The following is a 16,433-nucleotide window of genomic DNA, read 5'->3' as shown; positions in this document are numbered from 1 at the left end:
GTTTTAAGCTCCTTTATGTTGTATGGGAAGGAAGGGTAGTGGTTGGCCTCCTTGGGCCTGCTGATAGCCTCCTGGCAGGCCTGGGGGGATTTTTTCATGTCGGTAGCTGTGCTGGGAGCACACTTCTCGGCAATGCTGACCAGGGAAGGAGAGTTACCTCAGCTCCCAGCTTTCCTCTGCTGGGGCACAGTGCTCAGCTCAGACTGACACCCTTACCAAGTGGGTGAAATCTGGAGCAACCAGAGAACCTCTGGTTTGCTTGCTTTCTAGCCCTAACATGCATTCTAAAGCCAAGACTCCCCCAAATCATTGCCAAAACCCCAAGCACCCCCCAGGCCCCTTACCCTTGCAGGATGTTGCACTGTTTCACACACTCCTTCTGGCGACCAAAAAACCTGCAGGAGAAGCAGTGGAAGGGCCCTGGGCCCCAGCAGCCAACGTCCGAGCACAAGGGATCACACACGTGCCTCTCAGCAGCTGAGAGGGGGAGAGAGAAAAGAGAAGAAGCTGTAAACTTCAAGGCAGGAGAGACAGCAGATACAGCAAATGGGTCTATCCTGACAGCCAATTTTTCCAAACTATTCCATAGCAGACATGAGTGACCCTGGTAGCATGGAAGAGGAATAATCTCACTTCTCATAATTCCCAAGGCCTGAAATCAGGAGCAACTCCTGGCCTTTCAAAATAAAAACGAGCTCTTCTGTGACCACCCACGTCCTCTGTGGACAAATCTCACTCTCCCTGTCTCCAATAAAGAAGTATCACTGATTAATTTTGCAGCTAGGGGGATGCTCAAATTGCTTTTGCATTTTAGCATGAGCAAGAAGGTAGCACAGACTTACCACACTCATTTTTATTTCTGTTCTGTATGATTTTTGTTTTCTGACTCTGAGTAGCAAAGAGGCTGTGCCAGTTCATGCTGTCAGCGTAGCAGAGGTTCTTGTTCTTCATAATGGCAACATCTCCATCACTTATTTCCTTGAGGGAACGCAGCCCTAAGGACTGTATTTTCAAATTGACAACAGCAAGGGAATACTGGCCACTGAAATGGAGATGGACAAAAAGAAAACACACAGAAGAAGGAGGGTTAGTAAACAGAGCTGTACTTGGAACATTTTTCTTTTGGTTTTCAAATGTGTTGCTGCGTAATGAAGTTTTTTCAACTGGGAATTTGAAGCTAAATCTGGCAGGACGTGCACTCTGTCAATGAATGATGTGTAACGATGGCAGCAGGTAGAAAAGTTATTTTGCACTGGTCCACAAACACATCTTTCCTTTTGGGGTAAGCCCAGGCGGGTGCTGGATGCTCTGCTACTGTCTGCTTTGCCTGGCAGCCACCATCTCCATCTCCTACTGCCCACCAAGCCCCAGACTAAATGTCTGCAACCCCAAAGTGCTTCTGATCACATCATAACTTGTCTGGCACCCTCAGCCCTGTACACTTACAGGCTAGGTGGGGAGAGTCCAGTCTTTAGAGCAGGCTCATTGGATCCCTCTAAAAGCAGCACAGAGGTGCAGGTTTGATTCCACTCAACTGCTACAAAAAAACAGTGCTCAGCACCTCACAGGTTATTTCCCATTTGGCATCGGTTTTGTGACAACCCTGTCTCACAGTGGTACCTTGCTCAGAGAAACGCAGCTCTCAAGAGAGCTCCTTTTACAGGCAGTCTAGCATGTGATTTACTTACTGCTGCTTGGTGCGGCCCCGGATAATCTCCAGATTTTCAAAAGCATAGAGATCAGTAGCATTATCAGGCCATGCCTGAATCAACAAAAATCCTGAAATGAAGAAAAGAAGACTAAAAATATATAACAATAATGCAAATGTGGTCATCGTTGGAGGTGAAATGTCCTCCTCCTGTCAGCTTCTCCTGAGCTGGGAGGAGGCACTTGTACTTTCCATGTGCTTTTCTGAGAATCTCAAATGAAACATGACATTTTAGGGCTATTTGCAAACACCGTTTTGTAAACAGTTTACTCTTCAGCCCACCACAAGGGCTTAGGAGCGCCAGAGAACAGTGTGTCAGGGAACTGCACATCCTGCCACGCTAAGCCACCAGTGACAACTCCTGCCAGCAAGCACTCTGCCTGAGAGGCTGCGGGAGTGAGACATTGCCCTGTCTTCTTTGTGAGATGCCCTTAGGCAAGAGGAAAACTGGGCAGAAAGCAGGAATGGTGCAGAACGGACAGCAGCTCAGCGTGTATTTGCTATGACAATCAAATTTCCCTGCTAAGCTGAGGCACTATGGAGGAGGTAAAGGATTTGGGAAATTGCATGCTGCTGTATGAAGCTCTGAGGTTAGTCACTGCTACCCTGAAGGGAACCAGGCAGGTAAAAGAGAGAAAGAAAAAAAAAGGTAGGCTGCAGCCACATCCATGGGCCCAGCTCTGACATCACACTCATTTTATAATGGGATGAACGAAATTACTTTTAATAGATACTTGCACCAGCCTGCAGCCAAGTGCTCCAGTGGCTACGTTGTGCTGGCAGAGCTGTGCTCACCCCAAGGAAGGGCTCCACAGGCTGTGGAGGGTGTCTTCTCCACCAGGGTGATGCAAGGCAAGGCACTGAACGCGCTTCCCTAAGGAGCTGCTGAAAGGTTTCCACAAATAGAAACACTTGGCTTTTTTTAGCTGGAGGGGCACGCCTCTGCATCAACACATACTTCTTGGGTGGCTGGGGATTGCTTCTGCTTTCATTCCTCGCTAGGGCTGACAATTAGGCAGAAGGGATGGTCTACCATAACCACACACCTTGGACAGGAGGCCACTACAGGTTACCTGGGTGTAACACTGGCGAAATGCTGCTGACCACCTCTGTGAGGGATGACCCTCAGAAGCTCAGAGACAGAAACCATTAGCCCACACTTCTCCTCACATGCTCACAAAACTTTCCTGTTCTTGCTTTGGGTTTTTAGCAATACCAGTTATATAACATCTCACACTTAACACACATCACCGACCTGATATTTCTTTGACTGTTTTGAAGACATCCAGCTTCTTAGGGTCAAGGGGTAGTGTCTTTGTGAAGGCATCCCTGAAACAAAAAGAATGAGGAATTGGGAGAAGAACGGATCAGCCTGAATTTCTCCCTAGTGCCTCTCCTCCAGTGCTCAATGACCAGCTTGCAACTCACCCTAGAAACGCAACTGGGAGAATGCTGACATCCCCATTGATCTTCGTACAGTTTTTGAAGGAATCAATGTTTGTGGCATTTATGGAGAGAATCCCTTTAAGTTCACCTATTCCGATGCCATTGCACACTGTTGAAGTAGAAACACGAAAGTCAGGGGGAGAAGAGAGAAGCACAATCACATGTATGGGAATAAACATGAAAATACTGCTAGTCCAGAAAACTCTCCCATTTGGTCAATCCCACCACTGTAAGATTTCATAGATCTTTTGTCTACAATTGCTTTTCAGAAAACACCAAACACTTCTTGCTTGTACAGCTGCGCAGCTCTGGTCCTAGCATCTCTGCACACAGGCTCTGGCACATGCCCTTCTCTCTCTTTGTCCCATTTTTGTTTTATTCCTGTTGATGAGATACTGGAAAGGGCAAACAAAGAAGGCAGATGTGCAGGATACGCACGCACATGAAGTGCAATTTATCTGCACAAGTGTACTTGCAGCGTATCTCATCTGGAGAGCATGCTCTGCAGGCATGCTTTCTGAGCACAGTTTGTCAGACCTCCAAACTATCAGTGGATATGCATATTGAATTTGCACTTGGAGGGCTTAATTCAGGTCAGACCCCCATGTACTTATTCTAATAAATCACCTATAATTTCAAAGCCTTAGTGTTTCATGTCATGCTTTTTATACCTTTGCTGCATAGCCCGTCACATTTTTTACACTTCCGAACACCATTTTCTTCCACTTCATAAGTATCAGTATTGCATGAACGAACGCAGGAGCCATGGTCTGTCACCACATAGTTGTCTGGAAAAACAAGGATGACAAAGAACATTGAAATACAGGCGGGATGCATCGGGGGATGCACATGTATGTCAATACCAGAAAAAAAGAAGTTTTTTTGAACTTTCGGCATACATAAAGCATAGGCATTAATTATTAATTTTCACATCCTTTGAAGGCAGACAGACATGCAGTGCTATCACCATTTTACAAGAGAGGGGAACAGTCGCAAAAGGGTAAAACAACATTGCAAAGTACAGACTGTGCAGCAGTGCTGCTATCTGGATCAATACACATCCCTTCTGATCCCTCACCTTCACTAACTCTTCCAGGGTAAGGGCTAGGAAGGGCAGTGGTGAACCTCAGAAAGGGATACCAGTTCTGTATGCTAAAGTCTCTCTTGCATTCAAGTCTTGTTTGTTTAAGAGACCAAGGACATGGAAAAGTGTGAAAGAAAAAGCAAGCATCTGTAGAGGAAGCAATGGTCTCAGGATTTCACAAAGAGTATTTAAACCAATGACTTTCTATCTGTCATAAATAAGAACCAGTTAAAAGTTGATACTGCTTCAGTAATCCACAGGATTGATCCCATATGTCGTTCCTGGCCATCATTTTGATGATTCTCATAAAACGTTTTTTCTCCCCATCAAGAGAGAATCTTCAGAAGTCAGAATGTAACCGCTAAAAATCAGGGAAGCTGATGGATGCAGGAAGACTGAAGAGGCTGTCCTCTTTATCATCTACTCTCTCATTCTTGTCACCTGCTCCCAGTTCCCTGAGAAGCTGAGGAGAACAAGCAAATGCTCTCGCACTTGGCTGTAATGCAGAGGGTGACACAGGTCCCTTCCCACCTCCCTCGAAGCCCTCATCTCCTCTGTGGCAGCAAGCTGAAATGAACTTACGTGGACATTCCCTCACACAAGTGGCTCCAAAGCTGTACTTTCCATCAGGGTTGACATCCATCTGATAGGTGGTGGGGTTATACAGGACCAACGGGGGACACGTGTCCTTGCACGTAGCATCATCCCGAAACTTGCGGCATGCCTGGCATTGAACAACAGCACCATTAAAAAGCTACAAGGGTGTTATGTGAGCTGTTTAAAAACACTCCTATGGGCTCAGCTGCTTCCTCTTAGCTCTAATGGAAATTCTGAGCAACTACGGGGATGGTCCTTTGTGCTTTGGAGGTGAAAGGGTGCTTCAGGCACCCTTGGGCAATTTAGTTTGATATTTGAAAAAAAAAGAGTGAACGTGAGGTTTTCTTGTTCTGAACAAGAAACCTTGGCACTCTGGAGGAGAGCTGCTGGGATTCACGTGGGAACAGGAGTGAATCTGCATGCCTCAGACAGAAGAATTTTCCCTACAAGCAGTAACCAGATCAAGACAAACGGTACTTTCTTGGCCAGCCACTTTTTAATAACCTCAATCAAATCAAGTTCTTTCCTGCCTATTATTGACTTTTGTGGCTGAATATTAAACAGAAGATGTTCTATTTGGCTGTAGGTAATGAACAATTTAGCAGGTTTTTACAAAGGACAAGTTGGTTCTTCCAACCCAATCCTGCATTAAACTAATAATTATTCCCTCCTCCCCTTTATTCTTCCCTGGCTTTCCAGATTAAAGAGAATAACTCTCTTCCCTGTGAGCCAGCAAGGGCATCCTAGCCGTGCAATTTCTCAGATTGCACCAGGAATACGGATAACAGCAACAAAATACAAACTGGATGGTTGCTGTGGGAATTACTTGAGCGTCACTTAATGCAGAATGAAATATAGTGCAGAGGTGGGGAGGAGTTAAAACCACAGTGTGTATCAACCCATGGAAACTTCTGTAGAAAAGCAATGGCATTTTTTATTCCTAAAAAAGCTGGATTTACTCCTTCCCCCTCCACAGCACCAGGGTCCCCCCAACCAGATCTTTTGTGCCTGCCCCTCTGAGCCAGGTTTTTAAGCATGGATTATGTTGTAGCATCATTACCAGGCAGTCGCTCTCCCGAGGCCCTGTGCACCCTGCAGCACACTGGTTGTGGCAGCAGTCGCTGGGCACCTTTCCCCGGCAGCGGCCAGAGCACTGCTGAGCACAGATGACTTTTGTTACTGGAAGACAAAAAAATAAAAAGAACAGGAATTAAGAAAGTTTAGGCTGAATCGTCTGCAATGAAATTGATAATTATGGAGAAAATGTCTGATGTAGAATCCGTCCTAGAGTTTCCCCATGGGATGCATATTCTGTCCTCAAGTCAGGAGAAAGTGAGGAAGGGTGAGAGTTGGTGTGGGTGGTGGGGATGTGTTTTACCCTTAATTATCTTGGCTCTTGCGAGGTGCTGAGCCCTCTGGTCCCAGCCAGCACATCATGTCCTGCTTAGAAAGAGCGAGAAAACTCTGGGAGTCATTGCAACTTTCAGCTGGGTAATAGAGCAGGCTTTGGCTCCACTTTATTGAGCTAATCTGCTACTACTGCTGCTAGCTTTGGGAAAAACACCACGACAGGAGAACTGCCAGAACTCCGTGCTATAGTGGGAAACTATACATTGTTCGTAAGGTGTTAGGATTCCTTTAATGCACTAAAAATATATCTGAAATTTGCAGAGAGAGGGGACACCCACTCAGCAAACTGATCTCATACACATACTATATTGTTTTTCTTTAGGCTTCAATTTCTTGGCCAAATTTTGTCTTCATTACTCAACTCCCACAGGGTTTGCACCAGTGCAATCCGAAGGAAGAACTGGCCCTGATTCAGCTTTCTACAGGAGAGGGAAAACAGCCTGCAATATTTTGTTTAGAATCAGGAAATCATCTCAATTTGAATATCAAGCAGAGAAAACAATAATCAGAAGAATTTTAAAAAAAAGAAAGAAAGAAAGAATGGCTAGCATATATTAGTACCATGGACCAAAACTGGTCTGTCTGTTCCCTACAAAAGTTACTGATCTGCAGACCCTGGTGATAGGCACCTGACTCCTCGGTTAGGGGAAGTGGATTGCTAACCCGCTGCACCACAGCACCCCGAGCACCTCAGCTGTGCAATAAATACAGTAACTGCTACCAGCTTCCCAGCTGGGCACAAATGGGTTACAACATTACCAGGAGTTCCTGTAAGTCAGAAACAGATGGTTGTTAATTAACAGAGAATTATCAGAAAACGTAACCTGCTACAGGGTATACAACCGTAATTATTTCTTTTTAATCACACTTCCTATCTTTTTCCATTATACACTTTTGTACCCAAGCTGTATTATTTCATTTTTTCTTGTAGTTCTGTAAGCGAGATATTGTATTTTCAAGGAAACATTAGCTCTACACTACGCATTAGTTTCTCTGATAGCAATTCCTCTGTTCAGCCAGAAACAAGGGAATAAAAGGCACATTGTTCTACATGAACAGCATTTTGATAACATTTTTCTCATAAGCATCAGCAGGGGAGTAAAACAGCTCATCACTTTGATAGCTATTGACTGAAGCTTCCTGCTGGAAACATGTATCATGGCAAACGTTTATATTTCATACAGAATATCCCACGTTCATCGAAGGAGAAAGATAAATATCACACCAAACTTTCCCACATATGGAAATGTGGGATACATTTTCAGTTGGCCAGATTCTCAAATGCTTCAAGAGGAGAGCCAGAGCCTGCAAATGGTTTCATTTTATGCACTCTGAGTAATCCTCCCAAAGCCAGCAAGAGTTTGTGTGTGCTGGAAGTCTGCAGGATTGAGACCTGACGTTTTGCAAGCCCATGGGACAGCTGTGCTGTCTCAATGGCAGGGAGTGACCTAGAAAGACCTTTGTGTGTGCAGCCACCGTCCACCTTGAAAGCAGTTCACTGTGCTCGCAAAGGCACAAGCCAGTCTCCAGAGCTCACCGAGAGAAAACAAAGCTTATAGTAAATGAAGAGGGAGAGGCTCTATGTCCATTTTTTTTTCTGTAAGCTGAAGAAGCTGTACGGACTTGACTTGACACTTGCAAGCAAGAGACTCCGCTCTAAGTCATTATTTACAATGGAAAAACCTAAGACAGGATATTGCTCTCATTTGTTGTAGTGTAGATCAGCAAACTTTCCATTGAACTTTACAGGATTACAAAAAACTGTCAGGCAAGAAGAATCAGAAACAGTGTATTTCCCCAATTATTATAGAAAAATGAAATAATCAAGTATCAAAAAATTGAGATGCTCTTCCTTCTCAACTTTAGGAGAAACAAAGCCTTGAAAAATCTCAAGCACCTCTGACTATATGTTATCTACCCTCGCATATCAGGCAAGCAGCCTACCTGCAAAATTTTACAGTGAAACACATGCAACCAAACCAAACAACCTCACAATCCCAATGTCTCCATTTACAAATGAAAAAAATGGCTATGCATTTTCAGAGGGCCTTCAAAAGGTCTTCTGAATACAATATGTAGTGTTACTGCTCATACGATGGTGACATAATTTGTGTTTCTAAAAGAAACCTAAAGGGATGTCATAAAAGGGAATGAAAGCAGCAAAAATCAGGTTATGTTGTTGCTTCTATTATTAATCAAAAGCATTGTTAAACAGCCCACAGAACTGCTCTTCTGGCAACAGCTGCAACACAAACAATTCACCTTGCAGCTACCGCATTCTCTCTTGTATGGTAAAATAACTTAAAGGATAGATGTTCTCAAGTCCAGATGGGAGAAAGTTATGGGAGGCAGACAAAAGCTTTCAACGCAGGAAACAGCTCCAATCTTTTCACTCTGGAGAAATATATCATCTGTCAGGAAACCCAGACCCACGTCAAACCACCTTAAGACTTCCCATCCAGAAGCAGAACTGCTCAGAGGGACCAGAGTTGTGGATGCCTCATCACTGAAAGTGTTCAAAGTAGGACTGGACAGGGCTTTGGGCAACCTGATCTAGTGGAAGGTGTCTCTGCCCACGGTAGGGGGGTTGGACCAGATGATCGTGAAGGGTTCCTTTCAACCCAAACCATTTTGTGATTCTGTGATCCCTGTGACTGAACTTTTTTTTGGAGCAGGAAGACCTTATGTGCACATGTGTGATATAAGAGGCTGGTTTTGGACCCAATGCCAGTTATCGTGCCCATTGGACTGCGAGGAGAAGCAGGCCACGTGTGTTGGTGGTATGCTTCAAGGAGTCCTAGCATAGCAGGACTGAGAAAAGGACCAGTGTAAAACACTTGCTGCTAGTGCTTGCTTGACAGGTAAATTATTCAGTAGATAGAAGGTTAGTACGTCAGATTGTAGCACCCAAGATCATTCTTAATTAATCTGCAGGCTTACATGTCTGGCAGTTCTGTTCACCAGCACCCCAGCAGTGGTCCTCTGTGCAGTTCGGATGGCATTTTGGACCTAAAACATGAGAGTAGATCATTATAAAAACGTTTGCTGTTTAAACCCTGGATGACAACATCATAGGCGTCACACAAAACAAAACCTTGAGCCTTCCATTACAGTAAAACGGGAAGAAGCACTGGTGCTCAGAAATTTTGAGAGTTGGACCTTAAATCCTTATCTGCTCATCACTGGATTCCTACGTGCAGTTCTCCACACCTTTCAGCAAGCAAGCACAATATCCAGACAGTCTAGCTGACGAAAGAGGAGTATTTTTCCCAGGAACAGGAATCTCAGCCACTGTCCGACTGGCCCTTCGGCTTGAATTTGCATAAAACTGCAAGTCACTGCTGGCCTGCAGTCAGGCATGTGCCAGCTGCTTGCTGCAGGCCACGTGGAAATCAATGCACATTTCTAAGAAGAAAACAAAACCAACTGGATTTGCAGGCAACTGCCAGCTACTCTGACCACAAAGCAATTCGACTTGTCTGCTTCATGCCCTCCTCCTGCCTTCTGCCAAAAATACTCCTCAGCTTAGGTTTACATGGCAGACAGACAATCATTGGAGAGGCAGCAGGATGGATGGACACCCTGCATGGCCTTTGATGTTTTTCAGTACAGGGCTCGCACTGCTAAGCATCCCTTTCCCATCTCTCCCTCCTTCCTCTTCCTGCCGTGCTTACTATTCTTTTTTTTCCTCTTAACGACAAGCTAGGTCCCAGAGAAACAACTTATTTTAGATTTCAGGATCATTATTAAAAATATAAATGGCTGTCTAAGCAGATTAATATGGAATTCACTACATTTAAGAGGCATTTCCTATTAGAGTGATTCCTCCTGCTAGTAACACGTGATTCTCCCTCCCCCTCACTGCCCATCACATAGCTGAACAAATGCCAATACTTGTCCAAGAGCTGACTGATTTGATGTGAGAGCAAAGAACTGTACTTTTCTTTTTTTTTTTTTAAGTTTAAAAGTTAAAGGTTAACATTTTTGTGGTGTTCAGAGTCAGACTCCTGTGATAACTTATGTCGTTCATAGCCCCTTGGTTACACTGGGCTCTGCAGCAAGTATGTCAACACAGAAGCTGGCTATTAGCTCTCCAGCAATTATGCAACTAGAAGATAAAGAAAATGTTTTCCACCAATTTGCAGTGCCAAAGGTGAAATGTTCAGAAGTGAAAAGAAACTCTCCTTCCTATGAGGTAACTGGGGATTTTACAAGGGATTTGTAAGCCTCAAGGATTAGCTTGATCATACTTTAGGCAAATAACACAAACTTTTAAATATACACTTAGCTTCCTCCTGATCTAAAGCATCAGATTTATCTGATTCTTACCACAATTTTAGTGAGGATTATCCATGCAGCCCAAAATACAGACGTTTTACAGCACTTTCATAGAAACTCAGGCAAAAAGGCCTTAAGTTCCAGAGGAACTCCATGAAGGTATTATAAATCTTTAAATTAAAGATTTTACTTAAAATCTTTAAATGAAAGATTTCTGGAAAACAAATGATTGCACATTATTCTGAGCTGTGTGGCTGTCTTTGGAAAAAAGCATACATATGGTACTGTACGAAAGCAAGAAAAGCTTCTCTGAGCAACGTGTTAAGCAGCAAACCACAATGAAAAATTATATCATAGGCCAGTTAGGAAGAATTTCCCTTGTAACAGGGCTTGATGGCCCTGCGTGCAAGAATTGGCGGACCTGAAACCCACAGCACAAAAGTCGATCTGTTGGTTCTTCTCCCTGAAACAGGGAAGCATATCGTGTATTGGTAAATTAATACTTACAAGTAGACAGGTTGCTTGCAAAATCAAGTACTGTGAGAGGCTTCCTGCTAGTGTCAATGATGTCATTCCATAGGACAGTGTCCATGTTACACAGTTTGGGGTTGTTGCTGATTTTAACACCTCCATTGAGAATTTCTGCCATGGAAAGCAAAAAAAAAAAAAAAAAGTAATGAGTGAAGCCAACTGCTTAAGTCTTCTCTCTCAGGTTTAAAGAAAGGGAAACAAAACACAGACTTCTTCACCTCCATCACACTACGCTGATAGAAAAGGACAGTCTGCATGGCACAGGCACACCTGAAGGTGCAATTAATACAGGGCTCAGACTGACAGGTTTTTGAGTGTTGGTGGCTGTTGGATGCCACTAAGATGTCACTACATGTTGTTTTACACCCAGTGCCAGCTACAGAGGCCACTGCCCTCAGCAGAGATGGCAGACAGGAATTTGTTTTTACTTGCTGCAGCTCATGGTCCAGCTTCCTCTTGCAAACGCTTCCTTTTAGTGTGTGATGCTACCAAGCCTGAATGAACTGCTGTGGCAGAAGATGAGGCATATGATCTGTTCTGCTGCCTCTGCTACAGCAGTTGTGATCTCTGGTAGAGGTTGAACTAGGCATGATGGTTTGCACAGCCAGAGACCATGTAAGACCCTAAATCTGCAGCTTTTTACACACCACCAGCTCCCACTGGAATTTAACAGAAAATACTGAAGTGTACACACTGGAATCAAATAATAAAAATAAGAAGTAGATGATGTTTTGCCATTTTGGGGGAAATACATCTCACCACCCTGAGGCTTTGGACTTTCTGGATCTTTTTGTAATGCAAGATTAGGAACTTTCCTCATCTTTTGAAAAAGGCTGGATAGCAGGAAAGCAAGTAGGAAACTGAGAAACTACATTCAGTGCATTGTTTTTAAAGCATTGACTGGGAGAAGATCTTCAGTTAGATCTTGATACCAATAACTGAATGGCTGAAGTTTACTTTATGGGTGCCTCCACCTCTTGCACTCATCTCACCTGATAGCCGTTTCATTGGTAGCTCTCGAAGCCCCTGGGTTTTATTCATGTGGTAATTGGATAAAACTGCCAGGGCAAAAGAATTGTCGTAAAGCACATTGCCTCGGATAATCTGGAGGTTTTCAAGGGGAATGACATCCACCATGTTAAGCGCGATGAGCACGTAGCCTGCAACCTCCTGTATGGTCTGAGAGAACAACAGAAGAAACAAGGAGCTTAATCCATACAACTTTTCTACAAAACAGCTTTGCTTCTCTTGACAAAGTTGCTTTCCTTCCCTCACTTCCCCAATCCACCATCTTTTAATTTTAATGAACAATAAAGCACTTAATCTCATTAAATAAATAAATAAATCAGAGAATAAGAAGGGACTACGTGGAAAATGCAGTCAAGGAAACCTGACTTCTTGCTTGTATTCTGTATTTGATTGATTTGATTGACTCTAAGAGTAGCTGCCAGGGGGTCACTCCAAAGGGTCAGCTTACCTGTATCCTGTCTCCAACTGAGGGCAAGCAGGGATGCCTAGGGGATGCAGGAGAACTGGGCAAGCACATACGATACGCCAACTGTGTATGATGCTTTCCCTGAATACTTGCCCAACCTCCAACCATTTGCAGCAAGGACCTGATTGAGGCTTTCACTCTCTCTTCTATGCTCCTTCCCTAACCAATGCTCCAATGCTCAGTAGAGGGGAAGATCAGGTAACCATCTCTTTCATGTAATAAGTAATTACAAGACAACAGGACAAGGAAGACACTAACCGAGGATGTAGGTTAATTCCTGTCTTGTACTATGAAATGTGTGCATTTCTGTCTCATATGAAAATCATTGTAAATGAAAAACCCTCAGACTATCTCTTAGGATATTCTTCTGCTCTATGAAGTCTACAAGTGATTTTTCAGGAGACCTTTTATGTTCCTGGGGACACTGAGCTACATGTTCAAGTTGTGCTTGGAAAGAAAAAAAGCAGTACTGTTGTATTTATAACTCTTATGTCTGAAACATCGCTTTTCTGATTTTCTTTCTTGTTACTATAAAGCTTTTTTTTCCTTTCTTTATGAGGAAAGCTCATGTAAAAAGATTAGTCTTCTTAACTCAGAGTACTGACTTGCTCATTCAAATTTACCATACAAGAGCTCTTGGTGCCAGATACACATTTTTTATGTCAAAAATGTATCTTCCCCTCCCTGCTTCTTTCTTTGTAAACCTAATCTGATAACCAGGAATGCCAAAAGCAATGCATTTAAAACACCTTATTTTAAAAAATATAACTTAAGGTGTGACAATGTTGCTGGCATCCTGGCAGTGGAGGAACAGAAGGGGACAAGAGGGAACTCCTTGTCTGTTGTCTGCTGGTGGGGGAACCCAGGGGTGCCCGTGACAGACCACTCCTCCTCATGCTCCAGCTGCATTTTGACATCCATCCCCTATCTGTTCCGTCTTGCCGTGGTAGCTCATGCAGTTGTGCACAGAACAAATGTTGCGATGGGAGTAGCCCCTGCGTTAAGTGCAGGGGATTACCTCAAAGGTCACACAAAAAATGCAGCTGGTGCAGGCTGCAGCTGCCTGCCTGCTTGGGACGCTGGCGCTGATAGACCGTGAGGCACTCACCACCATGGCAGGGAAGGGGGTCACAGCCTGGAGGGAAGGGTAATAGCTTCCAAGTTTCAAAATCTGCCATCAGAGGGTTGCCACTCACTTCATGATTTGCTTTGCACAACTGTACAACAAAGACTTTTGCCCTCTTGCAATGAGACAACGAGTAAGCACACAAAAGTATTTGTAAATATGAAGAAACCCATCTGCATGGCAGCCAACACAGGTTGGGGGGCAGTGCTTGAAAAGCTATTTCTCAAAGTACCTGATTTTGTATATTTGAGCCTAGCTTGCAGCCTACAGACATGCTGAAATTGTAATCTATGATTTCTCTGACCATAGCTAACTACGTTTTTGGATCACCACAGCACGATCCATTGCACTTAAAAAATGCAATAAGATTCCTTTAGCAGGAAAGATCGCATTGGCCAAACCCACTAACCTTCAGGAAAGAGAGATCACGATTGTGCTCCACGTAGGTAATCTCCAGGTTACTCAGTACCACCTCACAGTTGTTGTACATCCTCTGCAGGCTGGTGAAATGGTCTTCCACATGCCCCAGCTGGGTCAGCTTGTTATTTGTCCCTTGACAAACTGTGGAAGAAAGAAGAAAGTCTCCATGAAGGAAAACAAGAATAAGTACAGAGTAAAGAGTTACTTATATTAAAACATCTCTGTGTTATGCCAATATGGAGGAAAGGAGAATAATACATAAAGCAACGTTATAGAAGACTTCACAAGACTTTTCAGGTAGGAAACTTCAACCCAACTTTGCTCTTCAGTGGCAGCAAAAGTAGTCCTTCATCTCACCATTGCTATAACACATCCCTAGCCTGACCTCGTAGCTTTTCATAACACAATGAAATAACTGCATTCTTTTAACTTGGAAAAAAATAATGAAGTGATACTTTTATAGTCATAATTCCTAGAAGCACCTGTCACAAACTATAACACCATTGTGTGGGGTGCTATAAAGCAAATAACAAAGACACTTGACAAAGCTGGAAATAAGTTCAAGAGGGAAGACACCTGTTGAAGATCTACCAAACAACTGATGTTTCATTAGTAGGAAAAATAACTTAATAAGCAGTGATAAAACCACACGTCAAAACCAGTCACTGAACATGTATTACTTCCCTATACAGTCATCATCATTACAGAACTACACTGACAACATATGAAATTTTCTTCATCCATGTTTGAAACAGGCCATTCACTCACATTCTTCCATTATTTCTCTTTATACAACTACATAAACATCATGGCATTCGGGATCAGAGTGGCAACTGTTAGTAAATGGGGACAGTTTAACAAGGACTTTGATTACACCATTTAAGTCACTTGTTACCACATGAGCATCAAGTGTAGAAAATGACCCTTTTATATATGTCTCAAATTTCTGTAATGGATGAGAAATTCTTAAGCAGGATTTTCTGCTCCATTTTCCAAGTTAACTGCTCCAGAGTGTTCATGCTTAAAATCTGCATTTATACTCTTGAGTATTAGGACCATGAATTATCAACCAGCGTCACAGGAGGGGTCTTACTCTGTGGAGTGGCCACATTTTGAAGGCAGAATGTTAGAAACATTGTCACATACTGGTCTGCCCTGGAAAAGGCATTGCTGTTGGGGATGGCAGTGAAGAGGCTTTGCACTGGTTGGAAAAGTCAAGAGTCCTTGCAGAGGTTTCCTGGAATTTTAAGCAGTATTATCCTCCAATCAAGGTAAAAACAGGCATCAGGGATAGAGCACAAAGCTCAAGACAGGTTCTGTGCAGAAGCTGCAGTTTTTATGTTACTGCTTGAACCCAAGGATAGGCAGAAGGAGGAGCCCTGGCTTTGTCCTCGAGGCCACTTATGCCTACCTTCAACTCTGTGCAGCTCTGGCACCAGCTGCACTGTGCAGCCAGACAAGCCAGGCCACTGAAATGAGCTCCAGGGGAAACAGCATGCACTCAGATCTGCTTCCCTTGGGATCACAGAAGTGCTGGAGCTCTGAACTTGGGTCAGCCATCCTGACGAACACACACTTTTTCACTGCTTTCTAAGTCAGGGCTGATGCAGCAGGCTGAGGGCATGGTTGCACACATGCTTCTCCCTCTCCCTCTCTCATGGGGCTGCTCAGTGAACCATGCCAAACTGCTGATCCAAACTCCAAATAATGCAGAACAATAAACAGGTCTGGACAGAGGGTATTTTTAGCTCAAGAAAGGTTATCCATTTGGGTCACTGTGGTGCACCATGAACTCCTGCATTGAAAACAGCCCTGACAATGAGAGGGAGGAGCAGGTAGCCAGGAGAAGCTCGCCAATGTGTGAAGCTGCAGAGGGAAACCCAGACGTAACAAGCTCTGACAAGGCTTTGGGTTGGTCCACCAGGACCTTTCTTCCCTTTTCCTGTGAGTAGAGTCAGCTTTGATGGCTTTCTACTAAAGGTGTCTTAAGCCACATGCCAAAACACATACCCTCCATCAGGCACATCATGTCCTCTATGCAGTAAACAGAAGATGTAGGAATAACATTTCTTAAGATCAAAAGTAAATAGGTTGCTTCTGTTAAGATCTCAACATTATATGGCCAGGAGCTTTCTGACCACCCTAGAGCAGCTCCCCCCCCTAACACACAATGTTTTATTTGCTCAGAGACATAGAGGGTCAAGTCCTTATTTGTTGCCAAAAGATTTAAGTACATCAAAAAAGTGAACGTAGTTACAGCAATGTTTACGAAATGAGAACCTGGGTCATAAGCATGATATGCTGTGCAAATAGAACCAAAATCAAACAAAACAACCTA

At 43.7% G+C, this 16,433-nt stretch overlaps 1 protein-coding gene across 1 annotated transcript in view; it reads right to left on the bottom strand.

Moving 5' to 3' along the window:
* The window catches only part of EGFR (epidermal growth factor receptor), a 163,107-nt gene that overhangs the window by 36,093 nt on the left and 110,581 nt on the right, over positions 1-16,433 (bottom strand). Inside the window, exons 2-13 of the mRNA XM_035552537.1 lie at positions 14,085-14,236; positions 12,047-12,233; positions 11,031-11,165; positions 9,186-9,254; positions 5,896-6,014; positions 4,821-4,962; positions 3,826-3,942; positions 3,137-3,263; positions 2,964-3,037; positions 1,689-1,779; positions 843-1,042; positions 345-477 (exon numbers count right to left, since the gene is read on the bottom strand). Coding sequence (XP_035408430.1) covers positions 345-477; positions 843-1,042; positions 1,689-1,779; positions 2,964-3,037; positions 3,137-3,263; positions 3,826-3,942; positions 4,821-4,962; positions 5,896-6,014; positions 9,186-9,254; positions 11,031-11,165; positions 12,047-12,233; positions 14,085-14,236 — 1,546 coding nt within the window. The remainder of the gene's footprint in view (positions 1-344; positions 478-842; positions 1,043-1,688; positions 1,780-2,963; positions 3,038-3,136; positions 3,264-3,825; positions 3,943-4,820; positions 4,963-5,895; positions 6,015-9,185; positions 9,255-11,030; positions 11,166-12,046; positions 12,234-14,084; positions 14,237-16,433) is intronic.

This window comes from Cygnus atratus, chromosome 2 (genome assembly GCF_013377495.2).
Source record: "Cygnus atratus isolate AKBS03 ecotype Queensland, Australia chromosome 2, CAtr_DNAZoo_HiC_assembly, whole genome shotgun sequence".
NCBI classification, from domain to species: Eukaryota; Metazoa; Chordata; class Aves; order Anseriformes; family Anatidae; genus Cygnus; species Cygnus atratus.
The sequence above is the reverse complement of the archived record's forward strand: the minus strand, read 5'-3'. Positions and strand labels throughout refer to the sequence as shown.